Consider the following 20,122-nt stretch of genomic DNA (forward strand, 5'->3'; position numbering starts at 1 on the left):
TGCACAATGCTTTGGATCTATCATGTTAAAACATGCATTAGACACATTCAAAAACCATAAACAAGCCACCACTGTTCAACTCTCCGAACAAAGATAAAATGCCTAAGGAACAATGTGGATGACTTGGAAAGGATGGGCTATTTAAGCAGCAGTCAAAAAAAAAGAGCACAGGCAAATGTCTATGATCAGTTACACACTAAATTGAACCTCTGGCACTAGGAACCATAGCATTTTGTCATATAGCATAAACTCATATTTATAAAAGTACATAGTGTCAAAGGAACAGAACCACCAGCATTCAAAAGCAGCTTTGTCAGGCAGGCTATATAGAACATTCTACAATATGTCTCTTCATTATCCATCAATAAGTAGTAGCTAATTTGAAAGGAAAAAGAATAAAGGACCTACACTCCCTTTTATTTTCTGTTTAAAATCAAACAAAACAAACATCAGTCCTGCTATACACTAACATTTTCAAAGTGCATCTGGATAAGAGAAGGACTAGGAACAGAAACGTGCTTACATTTAAACATAACTAAGCGCCTCACACATCTCGATGGCACTAAACAAAGTTGCAGAATTCTTTGCCAGGCATTTTAGGAAATCACGAAGATTATTCAGTAGTAAAGCTAGGCTCTTTTTATCCAGGTGTACAGGCCAACATGGCTGCAATTTGTCCAAATCATCTTAAGTAGCTGGGGGTCCACACACTCGGGACACGGGTGCTTCAGGCTATTGTGCGAGGATTTCAGCATACTGTTGCCTCAGATTTTATAGAGTAGCTGAGTGCCCGACATTACATTGAAGTATTCTTAGCCCTGCCACAAGTTCACTAACAGCATATTCCTTGTGTTTCCTGGAGAGTTTTTTAATGTGCATAATCCTCCAGTTAGCAATAAGCCATGATTTTAGTTCTTCAGGAATCTGCTTTAACTTAGCTCTGTTGATGAATGTGTCATTGTCTTTTGTTGTTATTTTTTTAGATTTTATTTATTGATTTTTAGAGGGGTGGGGGAAGCAGGAAGCATGAGCATGTAGTAGTTGCTTCCTGTATGTGCCTTGACAGGGCAAGTCCAGAGCCCTGAACCAGCAACCTCAGTGTTACAGGTCAGCGCTTTATCCATTGCTCCACCACAGGTCAGGCTGTCCTCATTTTTACTTGATCTTAACCAAAAGGCCGAGAAGCGATGTCCTCATTTTCAATAGCAGGATAAATTGGGCTGTTTTCTGTGAGGAGGCTGAGGTGTCACACTGGTACAGCCACCACCTCCATTTTCAGTTGTTGGCTGCTTATTTTTTGTTTCACTTAGCAGACCAGGTGTCTCCTTACGTGGGTCAGTCCCTCTCATCCTCCCCTCTGCACTGGTCCTATCTTTCTGAAGTTATCGCTGTCTTTAAAGATTGGTGTCCATGTATTAGAGTACTCTGCTTTGTGGAACCTGTTCATCCCAATTTTTGTTCCAACCACTGTAACATATAAAGTTCTTCACTTGTTTGTCCTTTATGGCAACGTTTACACACTTTGCCTTATAAAGATGAGGCCCATGAAAGAAGCACTTGCTCGCCATCCTGGAATTGAGGATTTGGGTCCTGCTTTGGCACCATTTATAGGGATTCACTGCTGCCGCCAACTTCTCCCACCTCCCCTACTCTATCCTACCCAGCTCTTCATCAGATGTTTGCAGGGAACTTTCTAAAGTTAGATTATACAAATGAGAGTAAGTGGTTACATTTTTTTTTATTATTGATTTTATTGTGTTCACATTGATTCAAGTGTCCCACCAAATACATCCCCCCATCCCCCTGTTCTCCTCAACATCCCCCTTTCCCCCCTCCCCACATAATCCTCCCCCCTTCCCTCCAGGATTTATTTTCCTGCTCTCTATAACACTGTTATGTGTATATAATTTCACAAATCTCTTTCCCTTCTCTGATCCCATCCTCTCATCCCCTTTCCCTCTGTCCGCTTTCCCTCTGGTCCCTTTGATCCCTCCTCTGCCTCTATTCTGTTCCTCAGTTCACATTGTTCATTGGATTCCTCAAATGAGTGAGGTCATATGATATTTTTCTTTCTCTGCCTGGCTTATTTTACTTAGCATGACAGTTTCTAGGTCCATCCATGTTGTCACAAAAGGTAAGATTTCCTTTTTCACGGCCACATAATATTCCATTGTGTATATATACCACTGTTTTTTAATCCACTTGCCCACTGACGGGCGCTTGGAATGTTTCCAGATCTTCTCTATTGTGAACAATGCTGCCATAAACATAGGAGTGCATTTCTTCTTTTGAATCAGTGATTTGGCATTCTTAGGATATATTCCTAAAAGTGGGATAGCTAGTCAAAAGGCAGTTCCATTTGTAATTTTTTGAGGAATCTTCCTACTGTTTTCCACAGTGGCTGCACCAGTCTGCATTCCCACCTGCAATGCAGGAGGGTTCCCTTTTCTCCACACCCTCACCAGCACTTCTTGTGTATTGATTTGTTAATGAGCACCATTCTGACTGGTGTGAGGTGGTATCTCATTGTGGTTTTAATTTGCATTTCTCTGATGATTAGTGATGTTGAACATTTTTTTCATCTGCCTGTTGGCCATCTGTATGTCCTCTTTGGAAAAGTGTCTGTTTATTTCTTTTGCCCATTTTTTGATTGGATTATCTTCCTGGTGTTGAGTTTTACAAATTCTTTATAAATTTTGGTTATTAACCCCTTTTCAGATATATTGTCGAACATGTTCTCCCATTGTGTGGTTTGTCTTTTCGTTTTGTTCATATTGTCTTTACCTGTGCAAAAGCTTTTTAGTTTGATATAGTCCCATTTGTTCATCCTGTCCTTTATTTCACTTGCCCGTGAAGATAAATCAGCAAATTTATTCCGTGAGAGATGTCGGAAAACTTACTGCCTATGTTTTCTTCTAAGATACTTATGGTTTCACGACTTACATTTAAGTCTTTTATCCATTTTGAGTTTATTTTTGAGAATGGTGTAAGTTGGTGGTCTAGTTTAATTTTTTTGCAGGTAGCTGTCCAATTTTCCCTACACCATTTGTTGAAGAGGCTGTCTTTACTTCATTGTATGCTCTTACCTCCTTTGTCAAATATCAGTTGTCCTTAAATGTGTGGGTTTATTTCTGGGTTCTCCATTCTGTTCCATTGATCTGTATGCCTGGTCTTATGCCAGTACCAAGCTGTTTTGAGTACAATGCCCTGGTAGTATAACTGATATCAGGAAGTGTGATACCTCCCACTTTATTCTTTTCAATATTGCTAAGGCTATTCGTGTTCTTTTTTCTTTCCGTATAATTTTTGAAATATTTGTTCTATATCTTTGAAGTATGTCATTGGTATTTTAATAGGAATTGCATTGAATTTATAAATTGCATTGGATAATATAGACATTTTAATGTTTATTCTTCCTGTCCCTAAACACAGCATATGCTTCTACTTCTTTGTTTTGTTTTGTTTTTTTGGTTATTTTCTGTTTGTTTTTTACAGAGACAGAGAGAGGGATAGATAGGGACAGACAGACAGGAAGGGAGAGAGATGAGAAACATCAATTCTTCGTTGTGGTTCCTTAGTTGTTCATTGATTGCTTTCTCATATGTGCCTTCATGGAAGGGAGGGGCTGCAGCAGACTGAGTAACCCCTTGCTCAAGCCAGCAACCGTGGCTCCAAGTTGGTGAGTTTTGCTCAAACCAGATGAGCCCGCACTCAAGCTGGCGACCTGGGGGTCTCGAACCTGGGTTCTCCGCATCATCAGATAGTCTGACGCTCTATCCACTGCACCACCACCTGGTCAGGCTGCTTCCACTTCTTTGTATATTCCTTGATTTCTTTTATCAATGTTTTATAATTTTCTGAGTACAAGTCTTTAACCTCCTTGGTTAAATATTTTCCTGGGTACTTTATTTTTTTTTGAAATAGTGAAGGGGCTTGTTTTCTTAATTTCTCTTTCAGACAGTTCATTGTTTTTTGGGGTTTTTTTTTGTTTTTGTATTTTTCCGAAGCTGGAAACGAGGAGAGACAGTCAGACAGACTCCCGCATGCGCCAGACCGGGATCCACCTGGCACGCCCACCAGGGGGCAACGCTCTGCCCCTCCAGGGCGTTGCTCTGCCGCGACCAGAGCCACTCTAGCGCCTGGGGCAGAGGCCAAGGAGCCATCCCCAGCGCCCGGGCCATCTTTGCTCCAATGGAGCCTCGGCTGCGGGAGGGGAAGAGAGAGACAGAGAGGAAGGGGGGGGGGAGTGGAAAAGCAAATGGGCGCTTCTCCTGTGTGCCCTGGCCAGGAATCGAACCCGGGTCCCCCCGCACGCCAGGCCGACGCTCTACCGCTGAGCCAACCAGCCAGGGCCTAGTTCATTGTTGATGTATAAAAACACATCTGATTTCTGAATATTAATTTTATATCCTGCCACCATTCTGAATTCATTTATCAGGTCCAGTAGTTTTTTGACTGAGACTTTAGGGTTTTCATATCATCAGCAAATAATAATAGTTTTACTTCTTCTTTTCCAGTTTGGATGCCTTTTATTTCTTCTTCTTGTTGATTGCTGTGGCTAGGACTTCCAGAAATATGTTGAATAAAAGTGGTGAAAGGGGGCACTCCTGCCTTGTTCCTGATCTTAACGGGATTGCTTTTAATTTTTGCCCAATGATTATGAGGTTGGCTGTGGTTTGTCATAGGTGGCCTTTATCATGTTGAAGTATGTTCCTTGTATTCCCACTTTGCTGAGAGTTTTGATCATGAATGGGTGCTGGATTTAATCAAATGCTTTTTCTGCATCTATTGCAGAAAAATCATATTATCATGTGATTTTTCTCTCTCCTTTTATTTATATCATGAATCACATTGATTGATTTGCAAACATTGTAAGCAGCCTTGCCTCCCCAGAATAATTCCACTTGATCATAATGTATAATTTTTTTTTAATGTATTGCTGGATCCAGTTTGCTAATATATATATATATTTTTTTTAGTTTGCTAATATTTTGTTGAGAATTTTAGCATCTAAATTCATCAGGGATATTGACTTATAGTTTTCTTTCTTTGTATTCTCTTTGCCTAGTTTTGGAATGAGGATTATGTTCACCTCATAAAAGGAGTTTGGAAGCCCACCCTCTTGAATTTTTTGAAATAGCTTGAGAAGGATAAGAGTTAGTTGTTCTTTGCATATTTGGTAGAATTCACCTGTGAAGCCCAGGGCTTTTGTTTGTTGGGAGTTTTTTTGTTTTTTTTTTTTGTATTTTTCCGAAGCTGGAAACAGGGAGAGACAGTCAGACAGACTCCCGCATGCGCCCGACTGGGATCCACCTGGCACGCCCACCAGGGGGCGACGCTCTGCCCACCAGGGGGCGCTGCTCTGCCCCTCCAGGGCGTCGCTCTGTTGGGACCAGAGCCACTCTAGCGCCTGGGGCAGAGGCCAAGGAGCCATCCCCAGCGCCCGAGCCATCTTTGCTCCAATGGAGCCTTGGCTGCAGGAGGGGAAGAGAGAGACAGAGAGGAAGGAGAGGGGGAAGGGTGGAGAAGCAGATGGGCGCTTCTCCTGTGTGCCCTGGCCGGGAATCGAACCCGGGACCCCTTGCACGCTAGGCTGATGCTCTACCACTGAGCCAACCGGCCAGGCCCGGGAGTTTTTTTGATAACTGTTTCAATATCTTTTGTTGTAATCAGTCTGTTTAGGTCTGATTCTTCCAGATTGATTTTTGAAAGATTATGTTTCAAGGAATTTGTCCATTTCACCTAAGTTGTCTTAATTTTTGGCATACAGTTCTTCATAGTATTTTCTTATAATCCTTTGTATTTCTGCTGTGTCAGTTGTTACTTCTCCTCTCTCATTTCTAATTTTATTTGAATCCTCTTTTTTTTCTTGATTAATCTGGTTAAAGTTCATCGATTTTGTTTACCTCTTCAAAGAACCAGCTCTTGGTTTCATTGATCTTCTGTATTGTTTTTTAGCCTCTATGTCATTTTTTTCTGCTCTGATCTTATTATTTCCTTCCTTCTACTTCCTTTGGGTTTTATTTGCTATTCTTTTTTTAGTACTTTGAAATGCAGGATTAAGTTGTTTATTTGGGCTTTTCCTTGCTTCTTAAAGTATGTCTGTAATGCTATGAACTTCCCTCTCAGGACTGCATTTGCATGTCCCATAAATTTTGAGTTGTTGTATGTTCATTTTCATTTGTTTCAAGGAAATTTTTTATTTCTCCCTTGATCTCAGTGTTAACCCATTCGTTATTTAATAACATGCTATTTAGTTTCCAAGTGTTTGAATAGTTTGCTTTTCTATTGTAGTTGATTTCTAGTTTCATGCCATTGTGATCAGAGAAGATGCTTGATATAATTTGAATCTTCTTAAATTTATTGAGACTCGTTTTGTGTCCTAACATGTGGTCTATCCTAGAGAATGTACCATGAACACTTGAAAAGAATGTATATCCTGCTGCTTTAGGGTGAAAGGTTCTGAAGATATCTATTAAATCCAGTTGATCTAGTGTGCCCTTTAAGGCTGCCGTTTCTTTGTTAATTTTCTTTCCTGAGGATCTATCCATTGATGTTAGTGGGGTATTAAAATACCCTACTATGAGCCCTGGCTGGTTGGCTCAGTGGTAGAGCATCAGCCTGGCATGCAGGAGTCCTGGGTTCGATTCCCAGCCAGGGCACACGGAAGCGCCCATCTGCTTCTCCACACCTCCCCCTCTCCTTCCTCTCTGTCCCTCTCTTCCCCTCTCGCAGCCGAGGCTCCATTGGAGGAAAGTTGGCCCGGGCTCTGAGGATGGCTCTGTGGCCTCTGCCTCAAGTGCTAGAATGGCTCTGGTTGCAACAGAGCGACGCCCCAGATGGGCAGAGCATCAGCCCCTGGTGGGTGTGCCAGGTGAATCCCAGTCGGGCGCATGCGGGAGTCTGACTGCCTCCCTGTTTTGAACTTCAGAAAAATACAAAAAAATAAAAATAAAATCCCCTACTATGATATTGCTGTTGATCTTGCCCTTTAAGTCCATCAAACTCTGCTTTATATATTTAGGTGTTTCTATATTAGGCTCATAAATATTTATAATGGTTATATCTTCCTGTTGGACTGCTTCCTTTATCATTATGTAGTGACCTTCTTTATCCCTTACTATAGCCTTTGTTTTAAAGTCTATTTTGTTAGATATAAAAGTATTGCTACCCCAGCTTTTTATTTATTTATTTTTTTTTACAGAGACAGAGAGTGAGTCAGAGAGAGGGACAGACAGACAGGAACGGAGAGAGATGAGAAGCATCAGTCATTAGTTTTTCATTGCGCGTTGCAACACCTTAGTTGTTCATTGATTGCTTTCTCATATGTGCCTTGACCGCGGGCCTTCAGCAGACCGAGTAGCACCTTGTTAGAGCCAGCGACCTTGGGTTCAAGCTGGTGGGCTTTTGCTCAAACAGATGAGCCCGTGCTCAAGGTGGTGACCTCGGGGTCTTGAACCTGAGTCCTCTGCATCCCAGTCCGACGCTCTTTCCACTGTGCCACCGCCTGGTCAGGCCCCCAGCTTTTTTTTCATTTCCTTTTGCATGAAATATTTTTTTCCATCCCTTTACTTTGTCTATATGTATCTTTTGTTTTGAGGTGTGTCTCTCACAGATAGCATATGTATGGATCCTGTTTTTTTATCGATGCATCAACCCTCTGTCTTTGTATTTTTCTGAAGCTGGAAATGGGGAGAGACAGTCAGACAGACTCCCGCATGCGCCCGACCGGGATCCACCTGGCACGCCCACCAGGGGGCGACGCTCTGCCCACCAGGGGGCGATGCTCTGCCCCTCCAGGGCGTCGCTCTGTTGCGACCAGAGCCACTCTAGCGCCTGGGGCAGAGGCTGAGGAGCCATCCCCAGCGCCTGGGGCCATCTTTTTGCTCCAGTGGAGCCTCGGCTGTGGGAGGGGAAGAGAGAGGCAGAGAGGAAGGAGGGGGGGTGGAGAAGCAGATGGGCGCTTCTCCTGTGTGCCCTGGCTGGGAATCGAACCCGGGACTTCTGCATGCCAGGCCGACGCTCTACCATTGAGCCAACCGGCCAGGGATACCCTCTGTCTTTTGATTGGAGCATTTAATCCATTTACATTTAAGGTTATTATTGATATGTAGTTGTTTATTGCCATTTTATTCTTTAAATCTACATTCCTCTTTCACTAGATTTTTTCCCCCCCTTTGTTCTGTTTGCAAAAGGTCCCTTAGCATTTCTTCAAGCATTGGTTTGGTTGTAGTGAATTCCATGAGTTATTTGGGAGGTTTTTTTGTTTGTTTGTTTTTTTGTTTGGGAAGCTGTTTATTTCTCTTCTTTTCTTTTTTTTTGTGTGGCTGAGACAGGTAGAGTCAGATAGAGGGGACAAATAAGAACAAACAGGAAGGGAGAGAAATGAGAAACATCAATTCTTCGTTGCAGTTCCTTAGTTGTTCATTGATTGCTTTCTTAAATGTGCCTTGACTGAGAGGCTACAGCAGACTGAGTGACCTCTTGATCGAGCCAGCGACCTTGGGCTCAAGCTGGTGAGCCTTACTCAAACCCGATGAGCCCGCGCTCAAGCTGGTGACCTTGGGGTCTCAAACCAGGGTCCTCTGCATCCCAGTTCGATGTTCTATCCACTGCGCCACTGCCTGGTCAGGCGAGTTCAATTTTTAACGATAGCCTTGCTGGATAAATAAGCCTTGGTTTTAGGCTCTTGTTTTGCATTACTTTGAATATTTCTTGCCATTCTCTTCTGGCTTGAAGTGTTTCTGTTCAAAAGTCAGATGTCATCCTTATGGGGGCTCATTTGTAGGTGATTGACTGCTTTTCTCTTGCAGCTTTTAGTATTTCTTTATCTGTTAGCTTTGGTATTTTAATTATGATATGTCTTGGTGTAGGTCTCTTTGGGTTCCTCTTTAATGGGATTCTCTGTGCTTTTTGAACTTGTTTGACTTTTTCCTTCATTAATTTAGGGAAGTTTTCAGCTCTGATTTCTTGAATCAGGTCCCCCTATTCCTTGTTTTATCTCTTCTCCTTCAGAAACCCCTATTATGTGGGTGTTGTTTCTCTTCATGTTGTCACAGATCTCAGAGTTTTCTCAGACTTTTTGATCTTTTCTTTTTGCTGTTCTGTTTTGTGCTTTTGCTTGTCTTCTAAATTGCTGATTTGATCCTCTGCTTCATTCCGCCTGCTTTTAATTCCTTCTAGTTTAGTCTTCATTTCTGATATTGTATTTGTCATTTCTTTCTGATTCTTTATGATTTCAATGTCCTTTTTTTTTTAATCTTATTTTTATTAATTTTAATGCCTTGACTCAATGTCCTTTTTATGCTTGCTATCTCTTTGTTCTAAGATCCACGAGCATCCTAACAATCATTATTCTAAATGGTATCTTGGTTATTTCCTTCTCGTGCAGTTCTTTTTCTGGGGATTTCTCTTTTTGATTCATTTCTCTTGTTGAATTGCATTTCTCTGTCTTCTCATTTTGTCTCTGTACAGACTGCTCCTTTGGATGTGTTGTTTGTGTAGCTAGCTGAGTATAGGGTTGGTGTTGTCTGCCTCCAGCTTTCAGTTGTGTTATTTCTATTGTAGATCTTCTTGGGTTGGCCTTAGCTGTTTGTAATTTGCTATGGGTTACATGTCTGCTGTTACTGCCCTTTTTTGCTATTTGTGTCAGCATTTTCTATTCCTTAGCTGGGTCAGGTGTGAGGAGCCTTTCTTTAAGATACCACTTTAACTAGGGTTGTTAGGTCCTAAGCTGATGCTCTCCGTATTGGGCCACTGGATATACCAGCCCTAGACCTCCCTGACTGGAACCTGGTGCAGACCAGTAGGGGTCACTGCTTATTACTAGCCCTTAGCAACCTTCTTGGAGCTATAGGCGATCTAGAATTTGTAGCTGCCTAAACTGGGCTTTGATGCCGTTGTAAATATCAACTACACTCCTAGATTGGCTTTTATCTTCTCTTGACCAGTGTGTGTGGCCTCTCTATTCCCAAGGTGTGGTCTTTCTGCTGGCCCTCCGCTGCTGCCACCTCCTCAGGCACTCGGGGACCGGCACTGCCGGGTGCATGGGCTTCCCAGACGCCTTGCCTGGCTGCATCACCCTGCAGGCGCACAGGTTGCCCCACCTGGCTCCGCCCTCCTTGGGCACATGGGATGCATCTCGGGGCTCCAACCCTCACTGCTGCTACGTGGTCCAAGAGCTGCGGCCACAGCCAAGCCCTTCTGCTCTTTGGAGGGTACTCAGCAGGTTGGGGGGATAGTGTAGCTCAGATCTCAGCACTCAAGTCCTGTGTCCCTGATGTGCCCCTTGCTTCTAAGTGTCTCTGTGCACTGGCTGGCAGGGTAATTGCTTCCCTTTGCTGGCTTGGTTCTCCCAGGAAAAATGGCCACTTTAGGTTTGGGGAATTACCCAGTACTGGGGTCAGGGTGGCTGTCCCCCAGTCTATGCCCCTGAGACTACTCTCTCCTCTCGCCACTCCAGTCCCCTTGGTGCTCCCTACTCGCATAGCCCCAGGTAGGTGGCTGTGAATGAGGATTTCTGCATGGTCCCTTTAAGATGGAGCCTGGGTCTGAGAGTTCTATCTCCTTTTCACAAACAGTAACCCGGCTCTTCTTTCAGCTAAATACTGTTCATATGCTTCTCTAGTCACTGGCGCTCCAGGCTGGAGTTCTGGTCCTGGGGCTGAGGACCCACAACTCTCTGGGCAACCCACACCACTGTGAGAGACCCTATGGGCTGCCTGTCGCTCCTGGGAACGGGGCAGCCCTTTCTGCGTCTCTGCCCTTCCTACCAGCTCAGTGTGGTTCCTTTGGTGATGCTTGGTTATAGATTCATCTTAGTTTAGTCCAAAGTTGGTTTTTTAAGATGATTGTTCCTAAGTGAAGTTGTAATCCATTGTGGTTCTGGAAGGCGGGAGTTGTAACGTCTGCCTACTCCGTCACCATTTTCTCTTCCCTCTGGTTACACTCTTAATTCAGTTTAGTTGATCTAAAGTGCTACTACTAAAAATATGTCTTACATTGGAGTTCCCTCAGATTACTCATACCAGCAAAATCTGTTTAACATTCAGGTTATAAGCAGATTAACTCATACTATTGGAATTTTGTTGTATCAAATATTTAGTTAATGGTTTGGTTTTATCATATGGTGTTCTTTTCCACTAGTAATTGGAAATATTTGAGCTAATCTTTACCTTAGTATTGTTCATCAGTTTTTTTTTTTAGTTTTAATTTATTGATTTTAATAAGAGGGTGAGGGAGGAAGAGAGAGGGACAGGAACATTGGTCTGCTCCTGTATGTGCCCTGACCGGGGATCGAACCAGCAACCTCTGTACTTCAGGATGATGTTTTAATCAACCGATCTATTTGGCCAGGGCAATTCTATCTTATTCAAAGCAGGTTTTCAACTCAATTTAGTCATACCAGCATTCTGTTTTCTACTTACAAATCTTTATCTTTAGAGCAGTCAGACTCACTCTGTAGCAGTTACCACTGCTATCACCCCCAGGCAGCGGGCATGTCAGGGAGTCCTCAGTACAGTGGGCTCAGGTTGCTAGCAGTCATTTCAGGTCTTACATCTTTGGACCAACTAAGTGAATATAATCAATGTGTAAGTTTTACCTAGAACACAGGAATTTTTTTTTTTTTTTTCCTGAAGCTGGGAACGGGGAGAGACAGTCAGACAGACTCCCGCATGCGCCCGACCGGGATCCACCTGGCACGCCCACCAGGGGCAACGCTCTGCGGCGACCAGAGCCACTCTAGTGCCTGGGGCAGAGGCCAAGGAGCCATCCCCAGCGCCCGGGCCATCTTTGCTCCAATGGAGCCTTGGCTGTGGGAGGGGAAGAGAGAGACAGAGAGGAAGGAGGGGGGAGTGGAGAAGCAGATGGGTGCTTCTCCTGTGTGCCCTGGCCGGGAATCGAACCCGGGTCCCCCGCACGCCAGGCCGACGCTCTACCGCTGAGCCAACCGGCCAGGGCCCACAGGAAAATTTTTACACCTGAAATTTGAGATAAGTAAGTACCTTTGCCATGTAGATAGTATCAGGATTCATACAAGTATTAATGTGAGTGTAGAACTTAATTACTTGGAAGGCGTAACATTTTATGGTATCATTTATATATAAAATGTTCTAAAAGTTATTAGTTTTGATTATTTATTGGGATATTTTAGTGGAAAAGCTAAGTAGATGCTTAAATGAATGCATTTTAAATATTTTACATTGAAAAAGTCTAGAAGAGCCTGACCTGTGGTGGCGCAGTGGATAAAGCGTTGACCTGGAATGCTGAGGTCGCCGGTTCAATACCCTGGGCTTGCCCGGTCAAGGCACATATGGGAGTTGAAGCTTCCTGCTCCCCCCCCCCTCTAAAATGAAGAAATAAATAAAAATAATTTAAAAAAAAAAAGAAAAACTCTAGACCTTAGTTCTTCAACATTGACATTTTTTTCTTACATAAAACCAATCAAGGACTCCAGCGGAATGACGCTGGTGATGCTGGCTGCAGCCGGAGGGCAGGACGACCTGCTGAGGCTCCTCCTTAGAAAGGGGGCCAAAGTGAACGGCAGACAGAGGAATGGGACCACCGCGCTTATCCACGCAGCTGAGAAGGTGGGTCACTCAGCACAGCCCTGGGACTGAGACACAACATACAGTACAGTCAACATAACATTTTATATTTCAGTTCATCTGGGACTTGTCACAAATGGATGTTTTTTATCAATAGTAATACTTTGCAGTTGAATTTTCAAAATGATTATCTAGTTGGAAGTGATTTATATTGAAAAAGGAACTCTGATGAAGGTACTAAAGTCAATTTCAATCTTAGGTCTTTTAAAAAGTCTTTTTAATTTAAACTAAATGTTCCTTTTGGTTAGTAACTTACTTAAAATGTTCCCATATGTTATCTTTCTAAAGGATTGCTATGCAGAGGTTCTTATGTAGAAAGCAGTGATTAACCTTTTGAAATTGCTGGCAAAACGGTGTGGCTGTGCATGGCTGGGCTTGGGTGGGGGACTGACCCCCAGTATCTCTGGCTGTCACAGGACCCTGCAGAACAAATAACCAGAAAACTGTTTACCTACCTGCGTAGGGTAGAATTGGTCTTTTTCCTGAAGCAGAAGTTTTAAAACATCTAAAAATATCTTACTTTCAAAGAATTTGGATAATTGAATTTTTTTATTTCTTCTTTAATAGAATTTCTTAACTACAGTGGCTATTCTTTTGGAAGCAGGAGCTTTTGTAAATGTCCAGCAAAGCAGTGGTGAGACAGCTTTAATGAAGGTAAATGCCTCATAGGATCTCTCACCCCTCCCTTTCCCAGATGTGCATGTTGGGGCCTCCAACTGCTGGGCCCTGCTGGGGGCTAAGGACGTGATGGGGGCCAGATCAGACTGTGGGCTTGCACGTGACAGAGGAGTGTGAGGAGGCCATCAGAGAAGCACTTAACATTTGGTATGAGGAGTGATGTGAAGGGAGCATGGAGCTAAGAATCACATCAAAGTGCAGTCCAGGTGGTCTCCTGTGGCTTTCCTTCAGCATCAGTGTGACAGGAGTGGGGTGTGCCCACAGCTCGCGGAATGTCACTGCAGGCAGCACTCTAGTTTTTAGTGAATTCATTTCTTTTCTTTTTTTTTTTTTTTTTTTTTTTTTTGGTATTTTTCTTAAGTTTGAAATGGGGAGGCAGTCAGACAGACTCCCCCATCTGCCCAACCGGGATCCACCCAGCATGCCCACCAGGGGGCGATGCTCTACCCATCTGGGGCGTAGCTTTGCCGCAATCAGAGCCATTCTAGCGCCTGAGGCAGAGGACATGGAGCCATCCTCAGCGCCCGGGCCAACTTTGCTCCAGTGGAGCCTTGGCTGCGGGAGGGGAAGAGAGAGACAGAGAGGAAGGAGAGGGGGAGGGGTGGAGAAGCAAATGGGCGCTTCTCCTGTATGCCCTGGCCGGGAATCGAACCCGGGACTCCCGCACGCCAGGCCGACACTCTACCACTGAGCCAACCGGCCAGGGCCTGTGAATTCATTTCTTTAGCTGCAGATTCCTTTGGGTTAGGAATTGTGGTTGGCAGATAGTTTTGAGTGGAAGATTGTTAAAACCTCCTCCATGCACTCTTGTATTTTGCATTTGCATCAATGGGGGCAGATTCAGCATGTCCTAGCCTATTCCTGGCCTAGAATGCTGTTAGGACAGAACAGTTCTTTTTTTTTTTTTTTTTTTTTTCCTGAAGCTGGAAACGGGGAGACAGTCAGACTCCCGCATTCGCCTGACCGGGATCCACCTGGCATGCCCACCAGGGGGCGATGCTCTGCACATCCGGGGCATCGCTCTGTCACAACCAGAGCCACTCTAGCGCCTGGGGCAGAGGCCAAGGAGCCATCCCCAGCGCCCAGGCCATCTTTTACTCCAATGGAGCCTTGGCTGCGGGAGGGGAAGAGAGAGACAGAGAGGAAGGAGAGGGGGAGGGGTGGAGAAGCAGATGGGCACTTCTGTGTGCCCTGGCTGGGAATCGAACCCGGGACTTCCGCACACCAGGCCGACGCTTTACCACTGAGCCAGCCGGCCAGGGCCCAGAACAGTTCTTGACACCCAGTAGTGGTTCACTTCACTGAGTGGAGTCGGTGCTGCTGCCTCCTCTGTAGAGGCAGCTTTTTGAGCTGTTGAGCCGACTTGGCATTTGTCTGCAATGTTTTCATCTGCTCTTCATCAGTCAGTAAGCGGGCATGGCCACAGCTGGGCTAACAGTAGACTGCCTGTGTTTGTTTTCTAGTCCGTCGCTCTAAAGGCCTGGTCTGCCTGCTGCCTCAGCCTTCTTCCACACTTAGGGTTTAAACCTGGCTCACTGCTTGTACTTGTTTCATTTTTGGCTTGTGGAAATGTTTATTTTGTTCAGAAGCCCTACTTTTGAATTCCAGTGTGTTTGTAGTATTGTCTTATGTTTAGAGCAAAGATGGCATTCAAAGAACGAATTTAAAACTATTTTACTGAGCAGTCACCAGGTGGGTTCATAATAAATGTTCCAGAGTGGTCTTAGCACTGATTCACTAAATTCACTTGTATTTGCGCTTATTCTCCTTTGGAGCAGTACCTAGGAAAATTCTTAAATTTTGTGATACTAAGCAGTGCTTTAGATTCCCAGGGCTAACTTTTAAGAGTGAGGGGCAGGCAGGCTTTCTCTGGGTGTCTCAGCTGAGTTGTTGGCTAATAAGACAAACGGACATGGTTGGAGAGTAGAGCTCTTTCTTCTGGGATGGGATAGAAGTATCTTTCTCGAAGTTTGTCGTTTACCAAGAAATCACTCATAAGAATTCATTGATGGCCTAACCTGTGGTGGCGCAGTGGATAAAGCATCGACCTGGAAATGCTGAGGTCGCCAGTTCAAAACCCTGGGCTTACCTGGTCGAGGCACATATAGGAGTTGATGCTTCCAGCTCCTCCCCCCCTTCTCTCTCTCTGTCTCTCCTCTCTCTCTCTCTCTCTCTCTCTCTCTCTCTCTTTCTCTCTCTGTCTCTCCCTCTCCTCTCTAAAATGAATAAATAAAAAATTTTAAAAAATTAAAATAAAAAAAATTCACTGATGTACCTCATATTTTTCAACACTGGCCCCTTCCTGTTTATGTAACCATTTCTAACACTTGGGGAGAACCAATTCCAGGTTTTTTCAAACCTTCTATTTACAAAGAACTCCCAGGTTGGCTCATGTGAGAAGAAAGGGGCAAACACTGACTGGTAGTTACCTTATTTTACAGTTAAGTAATCACTACTCCCTTTCTTTTGGATGCAGGCCTGTAAAAGAGGAAATTCAGACATTGTAAGACTTGTAATTGAATGTGGAGCTGACTGCAATATTTTGTCGAAGCACCAAAATAGCGCAATGCATTTTGCAAAGCAGTGTAACAACGTGTTGGTGTACGACTTGCTGAAAAATCATTTAGATACGTAAGTATGCTGTGACTACTATGATTAAGTCACTGGGCTAAACACACCAAAACTGGGATGGCCTATATGTAACAGCTGTTCAGAAAGAGATTAAGTAGAGGTCTCGGTGGGCTTCTGTTCTCAAAAGAGCACAAATTTAAGTGGCATGTGAATTACTTTTCTGCAGTTATTGAGGTCTTAGAAACTTTCAGACTTGTCATTGTCCTATCTAGGAGTACCCCTTTTAATTTAGATTGCAAACATTTTCTTAAATTTAAACGCTAGTTGTTTCTTTTGTTTGTTTGTAAATTTAAAAAAATTACTGATTTGAGAGAGAGATAGAGGGACGTGAGGAATAGGAAGCATCAACTCATAGTAGTTACTTCTCGTATGTGCCTTGACCAGGCAAGCCCGTAGTTTTGAACTGGCGACCTCAGCATTCCAGGTTGTTGCTTCATCCACTGCATCAGCACAGGTCAGGCATCTTGTTCTTTTTTTTAATGGACACAAGTTTTAGAGCACTTTCAGGTTTACAGTGACATTAAGCAGAAAGTCTACAGATATTCCATAGAGCCCCGCCCCCACACATGCTTAGCCTCCTGACTGATGATACAATTAATGAGCCTACAGGGACAACTGTCCTCTTAAGTTTTTAGTTTATGGTAGGGTTCACTTTGGTGTTCTGTGGGTTTTTGATAAATGTATACTTACATGTGCCTACCTTGATAGTATCACACAGAATAGCTTTACTCTCCCACCCCCTTCCCACTAAGCCCTGGAAACCAGGGATTCATTTATTATTTCCATAGTTTTTGCCTTTTTCAGAATGTCCTACACAATAACTGGAGTCCCACCATATGTAGCCTATGTAGCCTTTTCAGGTTGTCTTTCACTTATTGATATGTTTTAAAGTTCCTCCATGTCTTTTCTTTTATTGCCGAATTATCATTCCATTGCCTGGATGCGTTCTTTCACAAATTCTAAATCATTTATTTTGGCAACACCTAACAAAAACATCACAAGCAGTCACTACCACAAGATGTTTATTGTTCCCGTAACAAGGAATACAGGAGAAGGCAGCCTTGGACAGGAATAGCCTCTCTTCCTCATCTACTATTCTTAGAGTATGACTTGAATCTTCATGTCTACAAGATGTAAGCTCCAATTATAGGTGTAAGATCTATATTTTAAGGAAAGTAAGGTCACTTTTGGACAAGCAAAAAAGGCAAAGGCCTAAATAAAGGGGTGTTTGCCTAGTGAGTATTCCCCCTTTAACAGCCTTTCATGGAAGCCTCACCCAACCAAAAGGTCACACACATGACTTTTCCAGCAGTGTGGCTCTGACAGTGTTATGCTGCAGGGAATCCTGGGAAGCCACCTCTTCTCAGTTTGTTCATATGGGTAATATATCCAGATAGCCTACAAATAGGTTGACCTGCCTTCCTGGTCTGCATGAGACGGAGGGATTCCTGGGATGCAGGACTTACCTCCCAAAACCAGAATATCTGGGAAAAACCAGATGGGTTGGTTTAAAAATATTGGCTGCCCTTTGTGGCCGTCACTGACACACCAGCAGTCAAAATGAAGTTCAATTCCTTTATGACTTCTGACCGGAGGCATTTCGATGTACTTCCCACACCTGCAGGAAGATTATGACTTCTCCTGTTTCCAGAGAGCTGAAGTACAGCGTTCAATCCATATCCATCTAAAAGGATGATGAAATTAAGGTAGTATAAGGACACTACTAAAAGACAGCAAATTGGCAAAGAAGAAATACACTGAATGAGTTTAGCCTGTAGAAAGCTAACAGTACAGCCATTTAAGTGGGCCTTCACCCAAGCAAGGTAGTTACCACTAGACTACAGCTGGACAAAGACGGCAAAATATCCTTTAATGTAAAGTCAGATCTTGCCTAGTATGAAAGTAAAAGGGCAAGGAAGAAACAATTGAGATAGATGGTATATACAAAAATGGGGGGGGGGGTTCTAAATTAAACTTCCTAAACTAAGCATTGTAACAAGACTGTGTGTAGCACTTCTTGAATTTATTTTTTAATAGAATTCTTTTTTTTCTAGCCACATACCTGGCAAATTATTATTTAATTAAATATTTGTCAGAATGGAATTCTCATTTCTAATTCTCCAAATTGATCACTGATTATTAGACGGTATGTGCTGAGCACTACTGAGACTGCGAGAGAGACGGAGAGCAGGAGGTGGGAAGACTTGCCCTCTTGAAACCCAAATTCCCAGAAGCAGACAGACAGACAGACAAGTAGCACTTCAGCTGCTGAGCACACAGAAGCAGGCTAAGGGAACTGCGTGTTTTTAAGGTTGATCTGGATTCAACAATATTAACAACTCTTCCTACATGCTTTCTAATTAGACTTTCAAGAGTAGCAGAAGAAACCATAAAGGATTACTTTGAAGCACGCCTTGCTCTTCTAGAACCCGTTTTTCCAATAGCATGTCACCGTCTCTGTGAGGGGCCAGATTTTTCAATGGATTTTAATTACAAACCTCCACAGAACATACCAGAAGGTAACCTTCCGTTTTTTCTCAGTTTGAAATGTGACACCATAACTATTAACTGATTTTTATATATAACACTTTCTTTGAGTCCTTCAGAGAATTCTATCAGTATAATAGTTATATAAAATAATTAACAGCTACTCTGGCAGAAAAAAAAGGGACAAGCTGATACCTACCATCCCAGGTGACTTTGAGGGGTCCACAGAGCATGGTGTTAGAACTTGGGAAGTTGGGTCTCAATAATTACATTAATTTTTATTAAAAATAGATGCCTGAGCTTTGATACAGCTTAACAGCAGGAGATAGAAATCTCAGTTTTGCTTCCTGGCCTTTGCTTAGCAGCTCCTCTGTAGGCAAGGCAGCATGGCCATGCCTTCCTAGGGCCCAGAAAGCAGGAAGCTGGGATCTAGCTGTACATAATTTCTTAGTTTGGTGAACTTGGCATTTAATTGTAATCTGTGATTTTGATTATTCGAGCAGTTTCCATTATAAACCCTAAGAACAAAATCACTGTCAAACCTTAAATAGCTTGATAAAACAGAGACAAGGTATGCCCTTTGACCCTGAGACCAGAATTAAGCAAATGGTTCTTTGTGGTATTTTAGAAAGTCTAATCTTACATTAAAATGTCTGGTTTACCCATTAAACTCAAAACTCCTATAGCTATGTTGGTGTATTATTACACTAAAAAAGAGTTTTTCTTCTATTTTTTTAGTGAGGGAGGACCCACATGCCAGACAGGAAGGAAGGAAGGGAGATAAGTAAGCATCAACTCATAGTTGTAGTACTTTAGTTGTTCATTGATTGCTTCTCATATGTGCCTTGACCAGTGGGTCCAGCTGAGCCAGCGACATTGGGCTTCAAGCCAGCAACCTTGGGGATTTGAGCATGGGTCCTTAGTGCCCCTGGTTGGGGCTCTGTTCACTGCTCCACCACTTGGTCAGGCAAAAAAGCTTTTCCTCAAAATGAATCTTACAGATTATTTGAAGTGACAACTTCAAATTTCATGCTACCTTTTTTTTTTTCCCCAAAATAAGTATTTTTTGCTCTTAGTCACAAAATTTTGAAAAGGCAAAACTGTACAGAAAGTCCTTGGGTTACAAAAGAATTAAGTTCTGCAGGTTTGAAAATATTTATTAAATGCACAGAAAGGTAAAAATACTATGTTAACAAACATCTAAGTTGCATTTAATAGGTAAATGTATCTGTCCCAATTTACATACAAATTCAATTTAAGAATAAACCTACAGAACTGATCTGGTTCATAACCCAAGGACTGACTGTATGTGGAAGAAAATGGAAATCACTCAAACCCCACCCAAACACAACCCCAGAATGTCAAGATCTCTATGGAGATCTGTGCATTCAGCAAAAGCCACTTTTTAAAAAAAACTAAAAATAATTTTATTTTTTCTTAATCCTTCCCCCCCCTCCCCCAAAGTGAGAAGCAGGAAGGAGACAGAGAGACAGATACTTGCATGTGCCTGACTGGGATCCACCTGGCATGCCCACCAGGAGGCGATGCTCTGCCCATTTGGGGTGTTGCTCCTTTGCAACCGGAGCCGTTCTAGAAGGTGCCTGAGGTGGAGGCCATGGAGCTGTCCTCAGCACCCAGGCCAAATTTTTCTCCAGTGGAGCCTTTGCTGCAGGAAGGGAAGAGAGAGACAGAGAGAAAGGAGAGGGGGAGGGGTGGAG

At 43.2% G+C, this 20,122-nt stretch overlaps 1 protein-coding gene and 1 pseudogene across 2 annotated transcripts in view; one reads left to right on the top strand and one right to left on the bottom strand.

The window, feature by feature from the left end:
- The window catches only part of MPHOSPH8 (M-phase phosphoprotein 8), a 54,460-nt gene that overhangs the window by 30,615 nt on the left and 3,723 nt on the right, over window positions 1-20,122 (top strand). For both annotated transcript variants that reach the window (XM_066369135.1, XM_066369136.1), the window contains 4 exons: window positions 12,450-12,590; window positions 13,176-13,262; window positions 15,763-15,917; window positions 18,282-18,436. In XM_066369135.1, the coding sequence (XP_066225232.1) occupies window positions 12,450-12,590; window positions 13,176-13,262; window positions 15,763-15,917; window positions 18,282-18,436 (538 nt within the window). The remainder of the gene's footprint in view (window positions 1-12,449; window positions 12,591-13,175; window positions 13,263-15,762; window positions 15,918-18,281; window positions 18,437-20,122) is intronic.
- LOC136393921 (mortality factor 4-like protein 1) lies at window positions 36-1,768 on the bottom strand (annotated as a pseudogene).

The sequence above is a fragment of the Saccopteryx leptura genome, chromosome 2, assembly GCF_036850995.1.
Source record: "Saccopteryx leptura isolate mSacLep1 chromosome 2, mSacLep1_pri_phased_curated, whole genome shotgun sequence".
NCBI lineage: Eukaryota > Metazoa > Chordata > Mammalia > Chiroptera > Emballonuridae > Saccopteryx > Saccopteryx leptura.